The 17,366-nt window shown below is 45.9% G+C and overlaps 1 protein-coding gene across 4 annotated transcripts in view; it reads left to right on the forward strand.

Moving 5' to 3' along the window:
* Nucleotides 1–8,436, forward strand: part of GRHL1 (grainyhead like transcription factor 1) — a 41,487-nt gene extending 33,051 nt beyond the window's left edge. For all 4 annotated transcript variants that reach the window (XM_085056840.1, XM_085056842.1, XM_085056839.1 and 1 more), the window contains exons 12-16: nucleotides 493–530; nucleotides 629–717; nucleotides 2,463–2,548; nucleotides 4,140–4,204; nucleotides 5,342–8,436. In XM_085056840.1, the coding sequence (XP_084912966.1) occupies nucleotides 493–530; nucleotides 629–717; nucleotides 2,463–2,548; nucleotides 4,140–4,204; nucleotides 5,342–5,456 (393 nt within the window). In that variant the 3' untranslated portion in view covers nucleotides 5,457–8,436. The remainder of the gene's footprint in view (nucleotides 1–492; nucleotides 531–628; nucleotides 718–2,462; nucleotides 2,549–4,139; nucleotides 4,205–5,341) is intronic.
* Nucleotides 8,437–17,366: the final 8,930 nt, after the last annotated feature.

The raw sequence follows: 17,366 nt of genomic DNA on the forward strand, positions 1-17,366 counted from the left end.
CCACTGCCAGAGCACCCTGCCTCAGCATTCCTGGAAAGTTCCAGCTTACAAGAAACTGGAAGGGAAGGGAAAAAAGTAGCATGCAACCAGATTTCAAAATCTTGAACTTTCCTGTGCTGGGAGTTCTGCCATGCTCTAACATAATCTAAACCTTACTTCTAAAGAGCATTGTCTGAACTCCTAGCATGGATTGGAGAATAAATTTGTGTCCATAAGGCTGACATTCCTGCATATTTTCCTACAAAGGCCATAGTGCTGCGTTTTGTCAGAACACTGCACTGGTCCAGATAGAAAGCTGGTTATCTTCTTTTTGTTCCTGCCTCTTATTTGAGGTCCTTTAATACTTTTTATGAGAAAAGGTGAAGAAAATGCTTACTGGCTTTTGGAAGATTGAGCCAAAGTGTCATTTGATTTAGCACTGAAAGATTAGAAGAGAAAATAAATTCTAGTTCTGGATGAAATATTCACAAAATTCCCCCTTTGTTTTTAAAGGTCCTTCCTGTTGCTTCAGAAGAACTGGAGGGTGAAAGGTAAGAGCTACTCTTCAACCTACTGACACCTTGCCCTCAGACAGAGGGATCAGTCCCTGTAATTTTACACTGCTAACTTCTTACCCTGTCAATGACAGCTCCAACCTGAAGAGAGGACCTTATATTGGTGAAGAGGACTTTATTGCTTCTCCGAATAAGATGGCCAGAATAGAAGAGCCAAAAAGAGGTATTTTCTTCTTTCAGAGACTGAATGGTTGGAGTATTTATCATGATAGAGAGAAGTGTCTGAGGTTAAAGAATTTTTTAATTCCTATTGATGTATACTTCAGCCTGATTTTTCTGGCTTTGAGTAGTGACAGTTCATGTAGCAGGATGTGGTTCAGCTGTGCAAATCTTTTACAGTGTGACTGTAAAAGATCTGTGAGTTTTAGAGTGTTTCTGGGGGTTTCTGCCAACTCAGAGAGTAATTGGCTCTGAACCTATAAGGAAAGACAGTCAAGAGGAGGTGAGCAGCTTACCAGTATCTCTGATGGACTGGGGAAGAGAATTAGTCACGTACTGTGGAAATCTGCTCCAGAACTTGAAGCAATGAACACCAAGAACTGGTTCTGGGTATAAAACTGTTGAATCTTTCATGGTGACAGGAAATGGAATGTTCACCTCTGAAAGCCAAGCTAATAAAACATTCCACTAATTTTTAACTGAGTTTCAATCTTTGCAATTTCATGTTGCTGTGATGTTGTGGAAGGAAATCAGAGGTCCCTATGGGGTGGTGGAGGTGGTGCTCCTGCTTGATAACAGTTGTGTGTGGAAGGACCACAATAAAGCTTGAAGAATTAAATCTGTGAAGCAGCAAATGCTAAGTCTAGCAAATTTGACTATAATGGGCCTGCAATTCTGTAGTCTGGATAAACTAGTAAGGAAGGATGAATTTTGTAGAAGGAAATGGGACTTCTTGTTTTTTCATGTTGCTGTATGCCATAGAACAAGACCCATGGAATTCCATGTGCTGTAACTGTATGTGTGCTGTCTTCCTTTTTCAAATCTACAGTCCTCCCTTTTTAAACCTGCCTTTAGTTGGAAAATTGGGAAATGCATCAAGGTGCTGTGCTGTCCTGAGTTCACCTTGTTCAATTAGAAATGCCAGTAATTGTTACATGTTGCAGGCGTGTCAAAGCTGTGGCTGATGAACCCTTGTAAACAATCCAGGCTGCAATACCTAGTCATTAGAAGATGGATTAAAGACAGCAAAGCTGTTAAAGTCCAAGCTTTCTTGCTCTCCTGGCTTATTCCTCAGCCTTAATGCAGTTTTTAATGAGGCTGATGTTATATATACAGTGAGTCTGTGCTAGCTTGAGAACGCTAGGGATGCTCACCTAATTGGGGTTCTTGCTCTTTCGTTCCCCTCCTAGCAGGAGACCAAGCCTGCACTGTATGTCAGCTGTGGTGGTATGAGTGCTACTGAAACACAGCAAGGGGTAGGAAGAAAGATGAGACAGTGTAGGAGGAGCAGAGAACTGTACAAATGAATTATTTAAAAATTAGGAGGTGGCAAGGATGGCTTCACCTGCTGTGATAGTATCTGTCAAATCATTTGTGAAAAGTCTTATGGCAAATGACTGTGAGATACGGAGGAACCCAAGAGTCTCAAAGATTCATGTTTTGTGTTCCTCCTTTCCTTGTTTCAAATATGACCTTTTTTTTCCTAATAATAGAAGAAATAAAGAAAGTACAAAAGTATTTTGACAATAAAAATGCTTGAGCATACAGTGGCTTTATGTGCAAGAAGTAAGTTTTGAGCTAACCCAGCTGTGCATGTTTGTCATACAGCATAAGCATATATTGAATGTGTGTATGTATATCTCTTGATAAGATCCTCAGTGGATGTCCCTGTGTGCTCAGCTTCTGTGGGATACAGATCTTTCCTGAGGAGCAATTGCAGTTAATTCCTCTCTCCAAATTGCTTTCCAGTGTTGCTCTATGTCCGAAAAGAGTCAGAGGAAGTCTTTGATGCACTAATGTTGAAGACTCCATCTCTGAAAGGCCTAATGGAAGCGGTAAGTAAGGCTTACAGTCCTTGAGAAACCTTGAGTTTGATTTACAGTCCTTGAGGAAAAGCCCTGGCTACCCAGTCCTTACACATTGGCCTGTCACAGGAGTCAGACTTCCAATCACAGCTTGTGTCCACGTATTTCTGCTCTTCAGGATAAGAAGAATAGGGAAGATTTCCTTTTAATAATGTGGAACTTAATGCAAATAATGCTTTAATTTATTTCTAAGGGAATTCAGGAAGCTTCTCTTTTAAGTACCTTACCCTACATCTGTCTGGTCTTGGTGTAAGAAGTCTTCCTGAAATTCCAGGTGTCTCAAACTTGATGATTGGATGTTCCTCTTCTCAGAGGGAGGGGGTGCTTTAGTTAGAAGATGGAGTGATTTTCAGCATGTGTCCAGTGGCTTGGGTTTGTTTCAGCCTTTCAAAGCCATGTTTGGAGGCCTCCACTCCCCTTTCACAAGCCACTAATGGAGAGCTCCAAGTCTCAGCTTCTGTGTGTTGCTGAAGACTTTTATATATCTGTGCACACATGTGTGAAACTGCTCTCTGGTGCTTGACTTCCAAAATAGCCTTCCACTATCCGTGCTGCTGCAGAGCAAGAGAAATAGAGAGCTTAAATCCAAGGAATGGTGTAATGTTTGGCATGAGCTCAAAACTGACGTTTCTGTCTGTCTCTTTCTGTGACTAATGCCTGTGCTCAGAGAACAGGGGCTTTGGGAATGTACAGGCAGGTCTGGCCATTAACTTTTGGTTGCAGAGATAGTTCTGTAACCAGAATCTTTATCTCTTCCTGGCTGTGAGGCTTTGCCAGCTGGAGGGTGGGGGCTAATGGATTGAAGGCTGTGAAGTCCTCCCTTACCCCATGGCCCTAAAGTCAAGCTGCACCTTTGTTGTTTCACTTTGATTTCTTAAAGCAAGGAGCCAAGAGCTCCCAGCTGTAGCCTGGGGGAAACTCCCTGTACATTTGCATGCCAAAGCACCGTATCGGTTTGGTACTTGCTGTCAGTGTGATAGAGCAGTTTGCCAAGGCAAACCAGGGTTAGGTCACTGACCTCCCGACTTTCTGGAGGTTGTGCAGTGCCATGGTCAGTGGCACCACACTGATGTCACCCTGCTGAGGAAGGGAAATGTTTCTGATCACCTCATGCCCTTAGCAGCAGAGATTTTCTCTTGGTTGCTATTTTCTTCTTTTTGTTGCTGTCATAACTAGTTTTCACTTGATCCCTCTGACACTAATTTAAAAATGGTTTTCAGTATGCTAAGAGAACAACAGAGAGCCAAGAGAGAGTAAGAGTCAGGGTGTGGAGTGGGTTTTTAACAGATTGGCTTTTGAGTGTAGGGGCAAAAGGTTGCTGTGTAAGAAGTAAGGGGCCAGGTTTCAAACATCATTAAAATTTTTGCACAGACATTGGCAAAATGCACAGAAGGGGTTCTCATAGGTAGACTTATGCTATAATTTGGGATTTAGTGTTGCCTTTATAGGGCAGAGGAGTTGTCCTCATTTGCAGACTTTTTTTGTTCTTTTCTGTAAAATAGGAAGTGTAATGAGAGCAGTCTGCTTGCTTCACCAATCATTGCTTTTTTTTTTGTTCTAGATATCTGACAAGTATGATGTTCCTTTTGATAAAATAGGAAAAATCTTCAAAAAATGCAAAAAAGGGTGAGTATGTGCCTGTGCAACAACTGCCTAAGAATATGAACACCTTTTTTCAAACCTGTAGGCAGATCTGCTGTATAATTCCTTGATGCACTGCAGATATGCAAATACCATTTGCTGTTACATGTGTGTACACAATGTACACACATTCCAGTATCATTCCGAGAGCTGAAGACTGGAAGACTATAGGAAGGGTTATATAGAAATACGTAGTCTGACTTCCTGGGTAAATACAAGTCATGGAACCTCTCTGAGCTAATTGTTATTTGAACTAGAGTTGATCATGTCAGAGGAAGAAGAGTTCAGTTTGTTAAAAGATTAAGACCTTCAACCCACGTTAAATTGTTCCAGTGGTTGACTGGGCTCACTATGTCTGCATTTCACTACAGTTACTAAAACCTGGTTGTCTTTTTGTGGGCTAAATTGAACTTTGTTGTATAATCTCTGTTTCTCACAGAGGCCACACTTCACCAACTTTTTATTTTGTAGCATAAATAATTGAGTTTCTCAACATTGTCTGCTTTTGTCTTTTCATTTCTCAATAATTTTCTTGGGTTGTCTATAAGTCACTTTGATGTCTCAGCCCCTTCTCCAAAGCCCCTCTAGCCAGAAAATTACACCCTTCTAGGGTTGCGCTTTTATAGCAGAATTACCTGACCAGAACAGATGCAAAAGTTTCGAATTTGTGATAAAGCACTGCTAAGAACAGCTTTGTGTGTGTGTGCACACAAACACACAGGTATTAATGAAATGAAAGAAGTAGCCAAACATGGGTTTTTTTTCCCTGCGAGCTCTGTAGGGTTTTCTGCTGATAGTTTATAACTGTCAAGCAAACCCATTCAGAGCTCCAAGTGCCTGTAGCTTCAGAAGGATTCTGCTGGTTCCAAGGTCTCTCTCCCTCCCTGGTGCAGGAGCCAGATTTAACCCTTCCATTCAGATCCCGAGAAGTGTGGCTGCCAGCCTTGATGGTAGATTTGGGTAAGGACAGCCAGATGTGCCATGGGAAGTAATGAGTCAGAGAGAGATGAGCAGGGATCTTGTGTTACTCTTGGGTAGTCTAGGCCTTCTGAGGTTTGAGAGTGCCTTTGCTGTCTTTGGCATTTAGAACTGTAAAATATCTGATGTATTTTATTTTTCCAGAATTCTGGTCAACATGGATGATAACATTGTGAAACACTATTCTAATGAAGATACCTTCCAGCTGCAGATTGAAGAGGTTGGAGGATCTTACAAGCTCACTCTGACTGAGATCTAAGATCACAGATCCTCTGTGGATTTTAAACAAAGGTCTCAAATGAACATTTTCCCATAACTCAGTATGTTGGGCAAACACTAATCACCTCCAGAAAAAAGCCAGGTGTTTGACTTGTTCTGGAGAGCAGAGCAGTGGTTTTGCTTAATACGTTTGTGCTTGTGTTCTTGCTCATGACCTTATTTGCACTCGAAATGGGCAAGCAAAGATCAGCAATTAAATGGAGAGCATGTATATATTTTTACTAGTGTATAAACCACTAGTAGGTACGGGAGGGGAAATCTCCTGGAAGGTGGCCTTTTAGACTGGTGATGTCTTATTTATCTATTCAGTAACCAAATTTGAGCCCGTTATCAGCTAATACCATTTTACTGGACTGTTTTCTGCTAGGGAGAGCTGCAAAACTACTAATTGATACTAGTAGGAGTTGCATGCAGGTTGGAGAAAAGTCTTTATAATGTTTACTTGTGACCAGGGCAGACTGTTGAAATCACTTGTGTCATTTGTGTGGGGGGAATGTAAAACTGCCTGGTTTATGAAGAACTCGCCTTAGTAACTGTGTGAACTCTCATCAGATGAAGCTATATTGTATATAAGTGCAATATATTTTTGAAGGTTTGTAAATGTGTACATATAAGCGATATATAATATATATAAAATATGGTGTTCTGTATATACCGTGAATATATGCAATGAAGCCCATCTAAAAGGATGCCATATACAGAAAAAACATATTTAACATAGATATTTAAAAATGGACAAACCCTTATCATACACCAAAGGTGAGCACACGTTTGTACATTCACAGAAGGCACAAGAGACCTGCTTGTTAAACATGGATCTTCCTATGTGGAAAGAAAAAGATAACTGGCTCTCTCCTAAATCCTCATGCACAGCCAGGTGGTGGAAGTCCTGGCCTCTCTCATGAACTGCCACTGAGTCCTGAAACAGCTGTGTCCTTCCTGAAACTGCTGTCCTGGGAGGTAATTTGGCCCAAGTCTGGGAGTTAGGTCCCAAGAGGAGCTGAGCAATGCAGTTCTCTTGAAGTCTCACTTTTAGGGGTCAGGAAGAAGATCTCCTGGAGGGTGGATTTTTTTCTGTAGCAGTGTACTTAAGGCTCAGCTGGATGCTGCCCACACCTGCAGCTCAGGCTGGATGAACCTATGGGCTGGAGCCAGCTTGCAAGGCCTAGGATGTCAACAACTGGAAATACACAGGCAAGGCTTTTGAGAGAGGAGGGTGGCAAAATGGCTCAGCAGGCCAAGTGTTAGCAGGATGTAGGGCCTGCAAGTAGGTTACACATTCTTGGTGTCTACATACCATGGACCCACTGCTGAGCAGGAGAGACCCAATGGGCACAGTAGGCATCCTGAGCCCCAGCTGGGAGTGCCAGTCACCTCCAGAAAGTACTGCTCTGTGCTATTTACTCATTGTGTGCACATGCTTATGAAGGAAAGGCACCCTTCGGTCAGTAGCAAGTCAGAGAGCAGCATTTAAAGGGTAGCACTTGTCTCTAAGGCAAAAACCTCTGTTACATTGTGAGCAGATAAATGTGAGTACAGTACAAAGAAAGCTGCACATGCCTCACCTAGGACATGAAGGTTGACCTGGAAAGACTGGAGAAATAGTCTGGAAAAGTAGGATATGATTTTACTTAATAATTAACAATTCTACTTAATGGTTAGCAAATCATAACCTACTATTGTGCTGCTCTGTCATGGTGCTGTTTGGAAGAGGAGAGGCAAATGCCACGTTGATCAACAGGAGCATGATCTGCAAGAAATAGGAGACCTCCCTTTGGCTCTGCCTGGTATTGCCAAGGCCTCCACTGGAGCATGGTGCCCTGCCAGCAGAGCTGAGTCTTTGCAGATGTCTCAGACAGGTCAGACCATGTGGTCCTTCAGCCAGAGCTCGTGGCTTCTGAGGAGGAAGGGCTGCATGATTTGGCTGGTGAGGGGCCATGTTCAGATGGGGTGGTTGATGGGAGTCGCCTCCCAACCCAGGGAAGTATCCTCCCTATCCACAGCAAGCACAAGGAGTAGTGGGTGTGAATTGCAGAAATTCAGCTTGAGTATCGAGGCAGTTTTCTCTAAAGAGAAGAGCAGGTTGCCCATGGAGGTGGTGGTTTGGTATCAAAGGTCTGCAGAGCCAGCCTGGACTGTCACAGGTGTAATTGATTCTCCCTTGGTGGTGAGTCCAGGTGACCACTTGAAGTCTCTCCCCACCTTCTTTTATAATGATTTGTATGAAACGCAGTATTTTGGAATTTGTATTTAGATCAATCCTGAGCTGGTTCATTCCATTCCCCCCTCCTTCCCTCTCCTCCTCCATTGATGGGCCCCAACAGAGGGTTGGTGATGCTCTGGGCACTGCGTGCTCCCTCTTTGCTTTAAGCAAACTCTACATGGATGCATCTATGGCTGTGGGCATGTGGCTGGAACACGTGGGCTGAGGCTGGAGAGAAGCTGATGTTGCAGCACGGCGCTGAAGAGACTTGGCCAACATCTGCCTCCCGTACAGGAATCCACCGCGGGCAGAGCAGCCACGGGACTTGTAGCCAGCCAGCACCAGCCTCCTGCTCAGGCTTCCCTTCAGCAGTCACGGGAATAATTTTACTATGGCAAGGGAATTTTTGTTTTTAAAACCTGATATATAGAATACATATATATATATTTACACATTTTTACTGAAAATGGAAGTTTTAATACAGAAACTTGGTCTAGGGTCAGGGAAGTAGAGTTAGAGTCTCCATAGAGGTAAGATTGACATGAATGTTATTTCTTTTTACTGCTTAATGAAGTATGTGAACTAAATCTGATGATTGTTTTCCACTATAAGATATTCTGGGACACGGGTCTTATAACAGTAGCAGCAATGTCATGTCTGTTTTATGAAACTGATTTTTTTTTTTGTTTTGCCTGCTGTTTTTTAATTGAAAATGTATTTTAAACCAAGCTATTAAATTTTATATGTTCATTTCTAATGATGAGTCTTTTATAGAACAAATGCATCTGCTCTTATCCCTTCAATTTTCCTTTGACAGGGAATCTATAAAACCCTGGTGATTGTTTGCTAGTTTCTTGCAAAAGAAAATAATCCCAGTGCCAGCCTTGCTGTGTTTATTCCCACATAAGAAATGGTCAGCCCCGTTCTCATTCCCTGCTTTATTCCAGCTGACCTCATTCAGTTCAGTGTGTGGGGAAGCTGTGGAGCATTTGCTTCTGTAGGACCCTTTCCTTTGGCAGGAGGGCAGAACATCCATGGGTAAGATCAGGTGTGTTGCAGGACTACTAGTGAAGCAGCAGGCATTGACTTTCCCAAGATGAAAACAAAATTCGTGCTAACATCTCCAGGATAATCCTAACGCCTTGGTGTCTGGAGTGGTGTTCACCTCCTCTTTTTCACTGTCAGGAACTGTCTCAACAAGCTTTTGCTGTAGCTGGCTCCCAGCCCCTGCAGCACTTGCTGTTCTGGAGCAGCTCCTGTGCCAGCATCTTCCCAACCACTGGGCTTGCATCCACACGCTGGGGCTGGGTGGGGAGCAGCGTGGGTGGCAGAAGATTTCTGGACTAGGAAAAAGCCAAGAAAACTTTTATTTATTTCCTTATTAATTTATAACTCTTGTGCAGCCTGTGCTCGCAGTTTGTCCCAGATGCAGGAAGATGCTGCAGTGTGTCACCTGGTGAGTCACAGTGTGACCAGGTGATGCACCAGTGCTGGGGGATGCCCTGTAGCATCTCCACCTGAGTTTGTAATTGCTGGAATTCTGCCCCCATACAGTTGGTGTGTGGCCATCTCACAGCAAACCTCAGCATGGGACTGAATCTGCTGCAGGGCTGGCTGAGAAACAGCTGCTACCCCCTCTTCCCTGGCTGTGTGATACCATTTTCCTCAGCCTTCACATGGTGTGTGCATGTGCTTGTCTGTGCCGACACCCCTCAGCCCTGCCTGGGGAAGGCCTCGCAGTCCGGTCACCCCGATTCCGAACTGAGTCAACGGGTCCCAGAGACTCGATAAGATATCTCAAGAGGAAGAAAAATTAAGATGATGATTTTGACCCTAAATCACTCTCCTTCGCTTTTTTTTTTCAGGTCCATCTTTCAACTCCTAAGTGCTTGGGGTTAATGATGCTCTTCAACACCATCAAATCGTGCCATATTTAATTTTTTGGCAGAATTTCCCCCCATCACCCTGCTTTGAAAACTCTCTCTCCCTGATCCTCCAGGTTTTTTTTCATGCTGCATTACATCTACCCATTACCCTGCTGTTATTTAGCTCTAAAGGTATGTCTTGAGGCTTTTATGAACCATATTTGAGCTCCCTGACGACAGCGCTCAGGCGGATGTAATCCAGTGTGACAGAGCGTGTGAATGCCATAAAGTGCAGGGACAGCAGGTGGAAATCTGGCCAGCGGGGGTCTGGCTGCCTGCAGCAGCACTGGGATTTCATGCCGTGATAAATTGAGAAGGAGGACCTGACCTGAGCTAGGGCAAAAAATAAGCTGCCAGCCGGACAAGTCTGTGTTTGGCACTGAATGGAAACACAAACCACGAGGTTAAGGTATTCAGGCAGGGAATTCACAGCTCAGCTTACTTCAGTCACTTGGGAGAAAAGGAAAGGGTGGTGATTGTGGAGCAGAAGGAGCTGTGGCCAGGGCTGTGTTTGACCAAAAGGCTGGAAATTACTGGGTGTGTGGGGAAGGTTTTGGGGTAAAAGCAGTGTTTTTTCCCAGTCCAGGGCCTTTCCCATCCAGAAAAACTGTGAACAGTTCAGCCTCAGAGTGCTCTTCACAGGTCACTGCATGGTTGGGGTTGGAAGGGATGTCTGGCACATGGTTCTACTCCTTTGTTAAGCAGCCAGCTGCCCAGCACCCTGTCCAGAGGGCTTTTGAATATCCCTGGGGACACAGAATCCACGGCCTCCCTGGGCAGCCTGTGCCAGTATTGGGTCACTGTCACAGTAAAGAAGTATTTCCTGATGTTCAGAAAATACTCCTGGGTTTCAGTTTGTACCTTTTGTCTTGTGAAGATACATGCTGGGTCTCCTGGAGGAAATAGTACCAGGAGATCAGAGAGTGAAGTGGTGATTTGGGGCTGCTTCAGGTGAGCTGCAGCCATGAGGAAGTGAGGTGCAGCAGCCCAGAGAGGGGCATGCAGCTGGGGGCATCCCTGAACAACATCCACCCCTTGGAAAAGCACGGCAAGGCATGGTGCCACCTCAATTCTCTGCTCTGTTGGCACAGTGGAAGGATGCCCAAGGGGAAAGAAATTGAGTGTAAACAGTGTTGCCTGTACTCAGGAAGGGAAAATAGCACCAGAAGAGCTGCAGTCCAGAACTGGAACCTGAGTTTATTTCATATTAGTCATCTTGTTGCACCTCTTAATATCCTGAAGCACTGCAGCAGTGAAGGGGAAGTGCACACCCAAGACTGATGTAAGGATTTACCCATGCTGGGAAAAAAATAGGGACTCCTTGTCCTTTTTATGTAAGCAGTGTAAAACAAAGTGGGAAACTGCCTTTGAAGGGAGGCATTGGGATCTTTACTGTGCAAGGGGAGTTGCAGCAAGTAAGTCCAGGCAAGCACCAGTTATGAGAAAAAACATCAAGCCATATTCAGCAGCCCAGTCTGGCTGAGTATTTGGCCCAAAATACAGGCAGGGTTTGTTCTGCTGCTGAGCGAATGAATGGAGCTGACTGAGTTGTGTATGACCAGCAACGCTGCTATGAAAGTATCACAACAGCAGGAATTGCAATTTTCCAGGTCCTCAGCTAGGGCAGGGATGGGATGTGGCCATTGGGGTGAGACTCTTCCCTTTAGGCTCTAGACCAGGGATTTAAACTGTTAAGCAACTTAATTGCTACTTACTTCCCCCCCCCCCAAGAAGCTCAGAAGGTGGCTTTTTTAATTAACTATTATTGGAAAATGTATTTTTCAGTGGTAAAATCCTATATGTGAGTGTGTCCTTCAATATATAGTTAATTGAGCACTTTATGTAGGAAGTTGCTCAGGGTATATAATCACTAGTGGCATAGTTTGAGTGCAAGCACTGGGAAGGGAGGAAATTACCCTTACAAGCAATCTCCTCAGCTCATGCTCTCCCTTGCTTTGGCAGTCATTTACCAGGAATGTGTCCTTGTCCCTGGATTTGGTGTCTGTCCTGCCAGCTGCAGCTCTTCTCCAGCCCCCCAGCATTTGGTATTGTGATGCCCAATGAGACAAATGTGGCATTGGAAAGGGACACAGAAACCCTGTCACCCGTGAGGGAGCATGGGCTGACTCGGCTGGAGACAATGAGTCTGTCAAAGCACAGCTGTTCTGCCCACTGAGAGTGTTTGGGGGGCAAAGGAAGGTGTCAGGTGAGCAGGGATGGGAGTGGGAACAGTGCAGCCCAAGGAAACTGGAAGAAGGTGATGGTGTAGCCTGAGTGGTTGGTGAGGAGTTTATTTATAAACATGATGGGTTAGCAATCACATCTCTGGTTGGATGTGTGTGGTGTGACAGCTAGTTGCCACAGGCAGGACCTTATACAGCAAAATTCACAGTGCACTTGCTCTGACATAATTTCTGATGTGTGTTGTTGCAGGAAGCAGCAAGCAAAGCTGAGCACACAGAGCAGGGGTACCTCAGCTTTTGTCTCTTGTTCATCTATTACAGACCCTGTGCATCTGTGAGCAGCAAGGGGGGCAGAACCCACAGCCAGGTTCTTCACCCCGAGCCAGAACCCATCCAGGGGCCAGCAGGCCTGAGCCTTAGTGTCCATGAGGACATCCATGTGCAGGAGAGCAGCAGTAGAATCTCTGATAGTGACATTTTTACAGGGATATTTCTTATTCTTAATATTTTGCCAGGAGAGGGCCAAGAAGGGAGAAGGAGAGGCTCATTCTGCAGGGGTGGGGAAGGAAAGGGTAGGAGAAGCAGCTCCAGGGAAGAGGAGGAGACAGGAAAGCTGCAGAATGGATGATGTGGAGCAGGGATATGTGAGTGATTAATTCCCCAGGAAGTGCAGGGTCAGGAGTCACCCTGGAAGTGGGCAGGGGGAGGGGGGCTGGGATACAGATAAGGCACTAGACCAGAAGTAACCTGGACTCCTATTTTAAGGTCTGCTTAGAGACATGACCTCAAGCAGCAGCAACCTTTCATCAGACACCACATCTGGGATGTCTTGGCCATTCCATTCCCAGGCACAGAAGAAGGGCCCATTCCCAGAAAGGGGTGTTGGGGGAAGCTTTTGAAGCAGTGTATCACATTATCAAACAAGAGGGGGGACAGAGCCATCTGAGCCATGCAGAGAGCCCCTCTGTTAACAGCTGGGTAATCAAGAGCCAGTGTGAAGAATGGGGAAAAGCCAGGACCTTAAGCAAGCCCCACCTGGTGTCAAGAAAGATGACACACATGACAAGGCAGCAGGAAACCTGCCATCAGCCTCAACCCCCATCACCACCCAGAGCCCTCCCTGGGGTTTGGCACCATTCTGCGCTGCACAACACTCAGCAGCAGTGTTGTGGACAGTGCCCATGGACAATGTCCCAGAGGAGATGCCAGTGGTGGTCCTGGGGGAGCCATTGCCAATGCCAGGCCACTGTTACCCTGTGGGACTCCGTGGTACTAATCACACCCCACCAGGAAAAATGTCCAGTCATCCAGAAGTCGGTCTCTGGTCACATGGGATGTCTTCCAGCACCTGAGTGCTGCATGAAAACACTGCAGGGTTGTTAACGTGTGGAAGACAATTCAGGATGAAACACATGCTTGCACATAGGCTTGACACCTGCCCCAAAACGTCCTGAGATGACCAGGAGAGAGGAACATCCATCAGGATTGCTAATGCTTTAATATACTGTGTGTCAGAAAATAAGCATAGGCTTAGCTAACAGTAATGCTGAGGTCAAGGGAACAGTGAAAACAATGAAGGCACCTTCTTCAGCAGAACAATAAATAAATAGCATGTAATTTTAATTTTTGGTGGTGTTTGAATCCACCTCCTGGTGCCACTAAAATAGGATCAGGGCACGAATAGCAGCAGTAGAAAAACCAGATGGTGTACTTGAGCAAGCAGATGGTGCACTAGTATGTCACACTCATTACTGTCACTTACTTTTTTATTCCTATTACAGTGGACCTGTGGACAGTCCACACCTGTAATTTATATTTGTGGATTGGATTTTTTTAGTTCAGAAAACACTGTTTCACATACTCATAACAAATCTGTTTGAGTGGTGATTTCTCCCTGTAGTACTGCCAGGGCTCACAAAGTCTTTGATGCAGTTAATATTTTTTTGTGTAGAAACATATTTGGGGGAGCAAAGAAAAAAAATTGGCAGTGTGTGTTTATTCTATCAGCACACTGGGTTCAAAATAGAGTGGGAAACAGTTTTTGTGGCTCTTCTCTTAAGGCCTTTCCTTTTGTTGTAACCTGGCTATGTTTCCTTATGCTGTGCTGGCTGCTTCCCCACTCCTTGGATGCTTATCCACCACCAAAAGCTCAATCTGCTTTTGAAAGCAAATACGAAAGATGCAGGCGAGGAAGGATTTGACTTTTGTCTCAGACCAGTTGGGGATGGCACGTGAGGACCGTGCTGTTGTGCTCCTTTGGGCAGAGGCTGCTGTGTCACAGGCTGTCCCTGCTGGCAGACACGTAGGCAGTGTGCCGGGGCGGCCGGGGGGGATTTGCTGTGCTACCCGACCCTCGCAGCCACAAACGAGATGTCCCCTTGGGCAGCTGGCCCACACGCAGTGTGACAGTGTGGGTGGACGGCACGTCTGCACTGCCCTTGCGTCTGACACGCTGTCCAGCACTGCCCTCGGCCCTGCGGCCACGCCGGGAGCGTGTCCCTGTCCCTTCGTCCCGGCGCGAAGGGTCTGTCCGGCTGGACGCGCTCCCTCCTCAGCTAAGAGGCAATCCCTCAAACGTCCCTCACACACGCATTGCACATCCATTGGCCCACAGTCTTTGTAAAGGCCCGTGGATTTATCATCAATTTGCATTCAGAAATTATTCTACCGAGAAATAGTCCTTGTTGGTCTGCCTGCTTTCTTTTATTCTCTTTTTCTTTCCACCTCTGTTCTTCATGGTTATCCCTTATATCCCTTTCCCCTACCCTCTTTCTCAGCGATAGCCAGTATATGATTCTGACTATAAATATTCCTTCTGTATCTCTGCTATTCCCACTGAGGACAGTGTGTTCACCCCGGGGTGAATCCCTCCAGCCCTGCTCCTGCCCTTGGCCAGGGACTGCTGCAGCCGCTTCCGTCAGCTGGTGACAGACACCACCTGGCAGAACTCCTTAGTTTCCTCCGTGCTGGAGACTTTGTCCTCTGTCTGCTGCTGTCAGCCCAGCAAGTGTGGTTTGGACAATCTGGGGTTGTGGCTGCTCTGACTGCTCTGTCCTTCTCAACAGAGGAGGGAGAGGGGACAGAGATGCATCCTATCACAGTCTTTCCCTTCTTTCCATGTATTATCCCACATCCCCTGAATGGGAGCTCTGTAAATATTTATATTTATTTAGTGCTGTCCCATTTGCTAGGCTCTGTGTGTTTGCTACAGTAGCCTGCTGCTGTATTCAGCCAGACCAGAGGCAGTAGCCAAAATGCTCTAACTGTAGAGCTGCACCCCAGACAACTGCTTTGGTCTATTTTTAACTGCTGGTAAATATTAGGAAAACTGTCTGAGCCCATAATATTCTCCCTTCAGTCTCTTTCGAATTGTTTATGGCATAATTAGCGGCAAAAAGGGAATGGAGGAGAGCTGCATGCATGACCTTTTGTTGTGTTCAGTCTCCAGTATTAATCATTTTGCCTCCTACTCACACAGGATGTTTGATTCCTTCTTGTCATCCCAGCTGAAAGGATAAGATAACCAGAGCAGAGCCTTCTCAACCCTCCACTGCGGCCACTTACATCTGCTCCTTCCTACCTCGGAACAAAGGCATTGTCTATCTCCAACGAAGAAAGCTTTTCTCTGAAGTGTTTGCCAGCGGTCTGAGTTAAACAGACCTTTATAAAACCACACGGTCCTCGGAGAGCGTGATCCAGAGAACAGCGGAGCAGCAGCCCTGCAGGGAGAGGCTGGTGCAGGATGGCTCTGCTGGGGTGGAGACCACACTGCCACAGCCAGGCAGGGCAGGGACACCGGCATCCTGCGGTCACTGACACGGGCAGGCTGCTCCGAGCTCCTTGGAGTGGAGTACTGAGGATATCTGGGCTTTGTTCCAGATTACTGCCTCCAAGGAGGGAAAGAAACTGCAGCCAGCGTGGATCATCCCTAGGAGCTTGCTCGTGTGCTGCTCAGGAAGCTGTGCTGCTGGGTGAAGCCCATGGGGAAGTCAGTGGGTGTAGGCACAAGTACAAAGAAACAGGATAATATTAACTGCTTTATTATTCACCTTGGTGCAGCCTTGGGAAGGGAAAGAGAAGTAGGGGGGAGAAGTAGGAGTTAGGAGGGAGGGAGGGAGAAGCTCCAAGGTGGGCAGGGCTGGGGGCTCAGACTCCGTGGGGTTCAGACCCCTGACATCCGATGTGAGGTTGAAGGTGCTCCTTCCTCGTCTAACACTGCCTCAGCTGGCAGCAGCAGAAAAAGGCAAACCAGGTGACTTTGGTAAGAGCTGCGAAGATTTATTTTAAAAACTTTAGTTGCCATTTTTATCTCAGCAAGGGGAACATAATCAACCACATTTTCCCTAGGGCACAAGTCGGACTACAGACCTGTAACACCACTTCTTTTAACTAGTCTTGCATCCATGAGCTGTAGCGAGGACCCCTGGAGGACTTGGAACATGTAGGCAGAGTCTGTGGCGTGTGACATGGGAAAACATCCCACTGGGAATCGGGAGAAATGATTCCACTCGGCTTCTCTGTGACTGCTTTTTCCCTGGTGAGGCTGCTGTGCTGCCTTCAGATGCTATTACTCAATTAAAAGTCTGTGCCACCAATGACTAAGGCTGTGTGAAAGTGCTTTGAGCAGGAACTTCGTGTGTTACAACAAGCAGCAAGGAGACAAACACAAGTTGCTTCCCAACTACAGTAGAACTGGAAAACATGCAAAATAGAACAGTATTTTCCTAGTTTTACAATTCCCTAAAGGTTTTTCTTTAAATGGATCCATGCAATTGGCTCTGGTTTTGCAAATAGTGATTTACATGAGAGGCACAAACCCTGTGTCCTCACTGTGCCACCTCCACTGTGCTTTTTAGTCACTGATAGCATTTTCACCAATACTTTTTTCATTCTCTGTCACACAACTGACTCCCTTTTGAGAACAGAACTCTTTAATATTAGAGCTTACTTTGCAGTTTGAATTATCAGCATTTTCCTTACCAGCATACAGCAGAGACCAGGGCACCAGGACAGCAGGTCCTACACAAAATCAGAGAGAAAGCTGTTGATAACCTGTGCACAGCACAAAGCACTGGCCAGGGAGATCCTTTTAATGTGGTGTTTGATGGGCTAGGAAGTGATAGTTCTGGGAAAGCTGAAGGACATGAAATGTGCAGTAATGGAGACCAGGGAGGAGTGCAGTGCAATGAAGCTTTAGAAACTACATGGACAGCAGGGAAAGACGGGGATATGGAAGAGCTGTAATGGGAAAAATAAACCCCAGTGGCCAAATGAAGCTGACAGCAGAAGGAGCTGAGAGATTCAAGACAATTCTCTGCGTGGACATTTGAGGATGTCACGTCTTGAGAAACCGGGAAGGAACAAATAGAGATAATTCAGCAGGATAAAATGCTTTTTTGCTGTCCATGTTCTGTGGCAGGGAGGCACAAGGGAGGGGGCAGGAGGCAGGGGGCAGGGGCAGGAAAGCGGCCGTGAGAGGCCTGCAGGACCCACATCTGCGAGTCCCAGGGGACACTCTCCTTGGGGTCCTTCCTGTCCCATCCCAGGCTTTGGGATACAGAGATGCAGAGCTCTGGTCA

The sequence above is a fragment of the Lichenostomus cassidix genome, chromosome 3, assembly GCF_008360975.1.
Source record: "Lichenostomus cassidix isolate B80296 chromosome 3, HeHo_3.0, whole genome shotgun sequence".
In the NCBI taxonomy this organism is placed as follows: domain Eukaryota; kingdom Metazoa; phylum Chordata; class Aves; order Passeriformes; family Meliphagidae; genus Lichenostomus; species Lichenostomus cassidix.